The sequence below is a fragment of the Priapulus caudatus genome, unplaced genomic scaffold, assembly GCF_000485595.1.
Source record: "Priapulus caudatus unplaced genomic scaffold, Priapulus_caudatus-5.0.1 Scaffold608, whole genome shotgun sequence".
Classification (NCBI taxonomy): domain Eukaryota; kingdom Metazoa; phylum Priapulida; class Priapulimorpha; order Priapulimorphida; family Priapulidae; genus Priapulus; species Priapulus caudatus.
In genome coordinates this window covers 66,481-74,836 of record NW_014577669.1, presented here as the reverse complement: position 1 = coordinate 74,836, position 8,356 = coordinate 66,481, and the positions used below count along the sequence as shown (strand labels likewise).

General features: G+C 44.5%; 2 protein-coding genes across 5 annotated transcripts in view; both read right to left on the bottom strand.

Annotated features, from left to right (window-relative positions):
- The window catches only part of LOC106812107 (calcium-responsive transcription factor-like), a 14,917-nt gene extending 12,569 nt beyond the window's left edge, over nt 1-2,348 (bottom strand). Inside the window, exon 1 of one of the 3 annotated variants that reach the window (XM_014815883.1) lies at nt 2,311-2,348. In XM_014815883.1, the coding sequence (XP_014671369.1) occupies nt 2,311-2,344 (34 nt within the window). In that variant the 5' untranslated portion in view covers nt 2,345-2,348. Of the gene's footprint in view, nt 1-2,103; nt 2,148-2,310 lie in introns of those variants that run through there. The other 2 variants (XM_014815884.1, XM_014815885.1) reach the window with 2 other exon arrangements.
- A 3,654-nt stretch (nt 2,349-6,002) lies between these two features.
- LOC106812114 (synaptogyrin-2-like) overlaps nt 6,003-8,356 on the bottom strand; it is an 11,783-nt gene continuing 9,429 nt past the window's right edge. The window contains exon 5 of one of the 2 annotated variants that reach the window (XR_001394291.1): nt 6,003-7,579. Coding sequence is in view for 1 of the 2 variants with exons in the window: in XM_014815892.1 (XP_014671378.1) it covers nt 8,290-8,342 (53 nt within the window). In the remaining variant the exon portion in view is untranslated. The other variant, XM_014815892.1, reaches the window with a different exon arrangement.

Below are 8,356 nucleotides of genomic sequence, written 5' to 3'. Positions count from 1 at the left end.
ATGTTTAAATAATATCCGGACAACCAAAACTCTTGAGGGACAACCCTTTTGGGTCTCTTGGTTGTCCTCTGGACAACCCAAAAAAAACCTTAAAATTGAGCACTGGCATATCATTATGTTGTCAATGACAATGTTACACGATACAATACATTATCATTGTAATGGTGCAGCCACTTGTTTACAAATACATGTACTAAGTTACTAGGCCCACCTGACGCCTATAACTGCGTTACCCGTATTTGTTTGCATTTTTGGACAGGGACCAGGGTGTATAACTAAGTAAGTTAACTGTAGTCTGTATAATTATGTATACAGTTATAAGTAAGTAGACGTGACTATGACTATGTGACGTCACGTCACAGCAGTAATCACTGACAGTGTTTCAGTAATTACTTAGTTGAATAATGCCTAATGCTAGTACTAGTAGTAGTACTAAATGAGCGGATCCAGAGGGGGGGGGGGTCCAGGGGGTCCGGACCCCCCCTTTTTTATCCCCAAAAAAGAAAAAAATGGAAAACACATAAAAGATAATTTCTGCTTAAAAATTTGGAATTCCATCTTGCATTCTAGATGCTCTCAGAATACACCAATTTTTAAAAATTTTCTTGTGAGAGGTCCCCCAAACCCCCTACCACCCCCCCTAAGTGCCTTACACACGTCGCATAAGCTGCCTTCGGCACTTTTTCAAAACACCAGAAAAATTAAGCAGGAAAAAGTGCCCTTTATTTCTTACTGGACCCCTCCTTTTTCAAAAAGCTGGATCTGCCCATGTACTAGTACTAGTAGTAGTATTGGCTATTGGTATCACAGGCACTTGGGCCATTTCAATAATAAAATGATGGTTAATAAATACAACTTGTCAGCACTACTACTAGTACTAGGCCTACCAGTACCAGTAATAGTCTTAATGTTTGATTTGACCTAATAACTTCACTTCAATACCGTCCAATACACCGCTGCAACACACATTCCTATAGCGCGCACACCATTGTGCACAAATACACAGTAATATAGAGTGCACACTCTAGTACACTCTAGTACACACTCTATATTACTGTGTATTTGTGCGCAATGGCGTGCGCGCTATAGGAATGTGTGTTGCAGCGCGCGGTGTATTGGACGGTATTGAAGTGAAGTTATTAGGTCAAATCCAACATTAAGACTATTACTGGTACTGGTAGGTCTAGTACTAGTAGTAGTACTGACAAGTTGTATTTATTAACCATCATTTTATTATTGAAATGGCCCAATGACCTGTGTCTGTGATTGGTATTGCATTGCCAGCACTAAGTAAAGCTCATAGGGTTTATGTCCCCCAGGGTACTGCCGGAACGTACCCTGGGTACGGTCCGGGGCGCAAATACACTTTCCTACCGGTCAATATGCCCAGTACAGACAGTACAGGCGGGCGCGGGCAGGGGATTCGGAGTCGGGTGCCGCCATATTGACTGGTAGGAAAGTGTATTGGCCCAAGGATAGAGAACATGGGTCCCAATAAAACCAATGTGCCTAACCCTAACCCTAACCCTAATCCTAACCCTAACCCTAACCCTAACCATAACCCTAACCTATTATATTGATATAATATTATATTTATATTGATGTAAATGACATTGGTTTTATTGGGACCCATGATGATGTTCTCTATCCTTGAACCATTGGGCATTATATTTATATTGATGTAAATGACATTGGTTTTATTGGGACCCATGTTCTCTATCCTTGAACCAGTGTATTTGCGCCCGGTCCGGTATATACCGGAACGTGGGTACCCTGGTAACTTTTTGAGATGGTTAGGGTTAGGGTTAGGGTTAAGGTTAGAGTTAGGGTTATGGTTATGCCATGGTTAGGGTTATGCCATGGTTAGGGTTACCCGGTTAGGGAGTAGCCTCAGTAGGCGTAGGCGACTCCCTAGACTCGTTAGTGGAGTAGGCGAGGTACGGTCCAGCATATTAGATAGTACCAGGGTACGTTCCGGTATACCGGACCGTACCCAGGGTACGTTCCGACAGTACCCTGGGGGACATAGTCATAGACCCTCTCAGGCTAAGGCAACTGACTAGTCTAATGACATTACCGTACTCATTAGCTATGTAGACCCACCCATGTAGTTTTCATATCTGCATAGCTTGTAAACATATGGGAAAGCGTCAAGTGTATCATTTTGGGCTGTAACAATCGACGTGGGCGCACAGCAACTAGCAAACACTAGCACTAGCAAACACTAGCAAACAGCGCACTAGCAAACAGCAACAGACTACAAAAAGTAAACAATTCGAAATGTTCGGTGTGTCAAAACGAGTCACAAACCTCGTCCTCGACTTTCTTTACTCGGAAATACCATAGATACCAAAATGGGGCGCAAATATAGACTGGCGCTATTCTATTTGATACATCGGCACTGCAGAAAACACGCATTGGCGCGAGAGACTTCGCTCCCATCTATGATGGTACCGGATGTCAGTGTAAGGTCAAGCATAGGTCACGTTATCTAGACAGATTGTTTTGAAATAATAATAAATTTAATTATGAAAGGCAGAAAATACGGCTCTGTGACGTAGAGGATATACTGAAATAGATTTTAAGTTATCTACGTGTGCATTTTCCCATTCTTTCGTATCGCAGTTTACTAACATTTATCTTTATATATTTTTTATACTTTATCTTTTATACTTATTACCATGCAAGAGCTAATAAATACCTTAAAAATACCTAATAAATTACTTAGGTATATTCTGCCATTTCTAGTATGTTCCGGTTCCCCAAAAATCAAAATGGTTCAATCCCGCGTCCCAAAAATAAGCGTTCACCCTCATACCATATAATGTTTCCTAGTGCATGTAGGTCCTATTCACAAACAGTTCAATGCTATAGTTTCTCTCAGGAGTATCTTCGTAAAGCACCTCTTTATCTGCATACATATAGAAAAATGTATCGTCTCAAGTGGAGAGCAATTCCAACATCCATTTCCCGTACCAAATCCGACCAAATCCTACATCCAAACCGCGAAGACGTGTGGCGGTGTGGCTTCCCCTGTGCGAGCGTATGTGCGTGCGCGTGTGGGTGCCCATGTGCGCGTGCGCGTGTGGGTGCCCATGTGCGTGCGCGTGTGGGTGCCCCTGTGCGTGCGCGTGTGGGTGTCCCTGTGCGCGCGTATGTGCGTGCGCGTGTTGGTGCGTATGTGCGTGCGCGTGTGGGTGCCCCTGTGCGCGCGTATGTGCGTGCGCGTGTGCGTGCTCCTGTACGCGCGTATGTGCGTGCGCGTGTGGGTGCCGCTGTGCGCGTATGTGCGTGCGCGTGTGCGTGTTGCCGCTGTGCGCGCGTATGTGCGTGCGCGTGTGCGTGCTCCTGTGTGCGCGTATGTTCGAGCGCGTGTGCGTGCTCCTGTGTGCGCGTATGTGCGTGCGCGTGTGCGTGCTCCTGCATGTGCGCGTATGTTCGAGCGCGTGTGGGTGCCCCTGTGCGCGCGTGTGGGTGCCCGTGCGAGTGTGTGCGTGCGCGTGTGAGTGTGTGCGTGCGCGTGTGGGTGCCCGTGCGAGTGTGTGCGTGCGCGTGTTGGTGCCCGTGCGAGTGTGTGCGTGCGCGTGCGCCTGTGCGCGCGCGCGTGGGTGCGCGTGTGGGTGCCCGTACGAGCGCATGTGTTCACATGTATGATGTGCGCACGTAATGCAATGCGCGCACGTTTGTGTGTATGTGTTTGTGTCCGTGAGTATCTGTGTATGTGCCCCTGTGTGCGTGTGTGTACTGTGTTCGTACATGTGCGTTTTTTTATGCGTGTTGGTGCGTGCGTGCTGATGCGTGCGTGTTGGTACGTGCGTATGTGAATGCGTGTGAGCACGCGCGTGCATGTACGTATACGATTTCGCGACAAGTTGTTGTTTCTGTCGATATCGCCAAGGTTTAACTGTGTTTCTGCGCAACAAACATGTTTGTACTCTGCTGCATCTGACAATCTGACACATATTATACGTGTATTATACAGTCCCTCGTATATCACATTGAGGAAGACAGCCGGCCATTAGCGTTTGCATATAAATAATATATTATGTTATAATAATTATATAATGCATATGATATTACGGAGTTGACCGCTGACCATCTTCGTTCCCAGGACTCTTTCTATCGAAAATGGACCGCTGACCGGGGACTTCGCTTGTGGATAGATATATTATATAGGACCAAGCGCCGCTTTAGTGCTTAGATGAACTCGTTTATCGAACCATCTTGCCTTGAGGAGTTCTCCTAAGAGTCAGTGTCTACGTTTCGTTAGTTATGTTATGTTCAGTTTTAATGCATTGCTATATAACTGTTCTCGTTCTGTTGCAGAATGGTTTCTTCATCGTTGACAATAAAGCTTATTTGATCATCGAGAAGATTGTTTCTTTAGATATATAATTATTTATTTACATGGTCCTTCATAGATCCTAAGTCGAGTTACTTGGCATTAAATGAAAGATAGGCCTATACTATAGAGATTTCGCACGAAGAAGATTCACATGAAATTATATTTATTACGTGAAAGCAATATTCATCATTGTCCAGCTGCCAGTTGTTTCGTGGGAACTCACAGTTACATGAGCAGTTACACTAACGCATATTTACACAAAAACATAAAAGATAACACGTAATTATGAAAAAGAGTTCGCAAGTATCAACGACGCAAAAAACAATGAACGAACCTGCGTGCAAAGACGTTCTCGAAAATTCTCATCTACTCGCGGATTTAAAAAAGAATCTGTAAAAGGAAGTACACACCGTACATTGCAGCTTTCACCGGCATCAGATATAATAATAGATATATACGTGTATATAGAACAAATTGTGGACCAAGAAATTCATCAAGTCAGTAACGTAACCTAATTCTAAACTAGTTGGGTTTACAATCGTTATGACGGTGGGTCAAATTCGTTGGGAAACAAGTGTCGAAAGTACAATTCGGCACTATCTTTGATTGTCATTAAGGTGTGATCTCGGTGATGCGCTACTCAGTGACCATGAATTCACTGAAACAAAGCGAACGTTGAGCGAGCCTAGATATTAATTCACACCAACAGTAAATAATTACAAATAATTTGTGATTATTTACTCTTGATTCACATGCACAACTACTTGATGACGGGGGAAATACACCGGACCCATCAGCAAAGTACATAACCGGTTAAAAATCAAAAGAATCGGCGAAATGACCCTGGTGAACACAATACGGGACACGGATATCTTTTAGGACTGGCTTGATATCATTTCCCCTTGTTGTTCTTCCAATAGTACATTTACATTCACACCGCTAACTCGTGGGTGATTCAGTAAAAGATGTGCATGCCGTCATATGTACGACAAAAATTACGCAAATGCTTGATATAGGTAATTATACGTGAACACACACACACCGAAAGAAATGCCACCGTGTCGAAAAGAAATCTGGCAGATAGATTTATTGCAAACACACTTCCACACAATTTTGCGCTGGTAATTAATCGATGAACGGACATCACACGGAAATGGCGGAGACATTCGAATTAGCATGCTCATCTTTGTAAATACGACTTCTAAGATCCAACCAGAATTTCCACGTACCAGCGTGCAGTTTCTACTCAAAGCTGCCGAGTTTCACATGCTGCCAGAGCTGCATAACGATCAAGGTACGTACGTACACGTTACAGCGCGAACACAATGCCATTGTGGATAGAAATCGATTAAGCAAATGACACAACTGCCGGTAGACTGGCAATATAACATGAAAGCGAGGGTACTTGGTTGATAACCAAAGATGGAAGCCGATGGAATTACTATTAAAAGAGTATGATACCCTTGTTTTTATAATACTGGTTGACGAAAGATACCATGTGTCTTTTGAGATGGGCAATATCCGTGCTTGCAGAGATTCAAGACATACACTACATCTCCAAAATTAATAATATGAAATGAGAATAGATCACCATCAGTCACCCGCAAACAGGCGTACATTTTGATCAGACACAAGTATTAAAATAATGCAATGTAAATGCTGTTCTATACAAAAGTATATATGCCTAGGCTCACACATACATAAGAAAACAAACGGTTGGTGCAGCAATTCGTGCCAACTCTTCTACAGAGCCATCCTTGTGAACTCTATTCCGGCTACTTCGATGTACTTCTCATACAACTAGCAACATCACATTCATAAACATCTAATTTACTCGGTAATACCTAGCCAATATAATCAATATATTGTTCAATACCTTAGAGATAAGTTATCTCAAATAACATACAGAGAAAAAACAACAGCTACTTGGCAAACTCGCGCGAAGGTCTCAAAATGGCCGACACACGCAAAGGCCATACGATTGCTACTCTCTAACCTTGTGTTAAGCCACAGGACAGTAAGACATGTTCCTGGCAATACAACATTATCCACCTCTACTACTGAGTATCAATGAATTTAGTAATGGCAGCCACGCTCTTGCAACATATCGCTCAAAACGTCGCTAAAGCGTGGCAACTCGAAACCATCCCCGGTTGTCTGGCAAATTCTAGCACTGTTCGTGAGCGCTAAAAGACCTTGAATATTAAACCTGGCACATTTGTCGATTACTCAAAATTATAGAAAGAGTTGAGACTAGTATATTAATACAGAGCTCATTGGGCTTAAAGATTTCCATATCTCCTGAGTTAGTCCTCATATAGAACTTTGTGCAGGCTATCCCATCATAACATCTTTGAATGACTCGTCTGTTCTTATATAAGCCAACATGAACTTCACGACTATGTGGTGTCATTGCTTCGACCGGATGAAACAGCCTACACAACTAAGCAAACCGGACGTCTTATGGGAAGAGTACATACACTTATATGAAACAGCACAATCTTACATACGAACACGGTGGGCTGCACGAAACCTGCCGAAGACCAAAGTATGATAAACGATACAAAAAACGACCGTAAAACAGTACACGTGCTAAAGTTGCAATAATTCCCTGAAGAAGACTCCATCTACTGATAGACGAGATAAAACAAAATTATCATCCGAATAAATCTAGAGAATTCCCATGCCAATGACTCTGGAAGCTGGCACGTCCAAAATAAAATACAGAGAAGTGAAATAAATTAGGTAGGCACCTCACGAACTTCATTACCAACACTTGACAAGGCGAACGAGTGAGATTCTTCAGGGTAAACTGAAATATCCGACACCACTATCCATCTAAATAGAAGTTCCACGTAATCCACTAATCTAATGCTAATATGCAAATGGCACGGCGGACCCACTATAGACACACAGCATAGAATTGGCTATCATAGATCACAGGAAAGTGTAATAATATATATGTATATACTCACCAAAATTTGTCTATGTACATACATACATGCATACATACGCACGCACAAATGCGTGAACACGCATACATATTTGTATATACACAGACAGACATCATGGTGAGTGGTTAAAACACATAAAGCCAGATATAAGGATATAAAGATGTACAACACGTGCTAGAGTAAAATAACTTGATAACACGCATAGAACACAAGAGGCACAAGATGATAGAGCAATGCGCACAACTCCCGCGATAATTTAGAATCTGGAAACGCAAGCAACCTTTATAGTTTATACGACACGTCGATGCATATGTGCGACTGTGCATGCACGTGTAGGTTTTCAGTTAAATATTCTGCAGGTAAATTATTGCCCACCTTTAGCATTTCGTCTACGAATCGCATCGGACGCCGACAAAGTTTTAACCCGACCATTCCCGACGACAGCTGCAACGTGCAGGAAATCGCGACGAAATCGCGACGAAATCGTGATAACGAGTAGCAGTGGTGAAGCCAACAAAGCTGGATGTAAACGCTCGCCTTTCTCTTACGTGCGAAAATTTACTACGAGGGATAATCTAGGTCGGCGGTGCGCGGCACCGGGAGCGAGACCGAGACGTCGTCGCGCTCCCCTCTCCGAAACAAATCTCCGCCGCCACGTCTTCACACCGTCGGACGGATGCACGCCGCGCCGGATTTCTCGTCGAGTCGAGACGCGGCTAACACGCAAACGAGACGCGCCTGAGACGCAAACGATATGCCAGCGAGATGCGCCCGAGACGCGCCTGAGACGCGAACGCTGAATCCCGATCCCCACCCCGTGTCGCCGCCGGACGTCTCGTCGAGTCGAGACGCGTTCGAGATGCGTTCGAGACGCGAGCAAGACGCGCCTGAGACGCGTGCGAGGCGCGAGCGAGACGCGATCGCCGAATCCCGATCCCCACCCTGCGCCGGCGACGGGCCGTCGTACGTCCGCCCGCCCCCCGGCGCCCTCTAGTACATCGGTGGCTGGTAGTCCTGCTGGCCGAGCTGCGGCGCGGGCTTGCCTCCGAACGGGTCG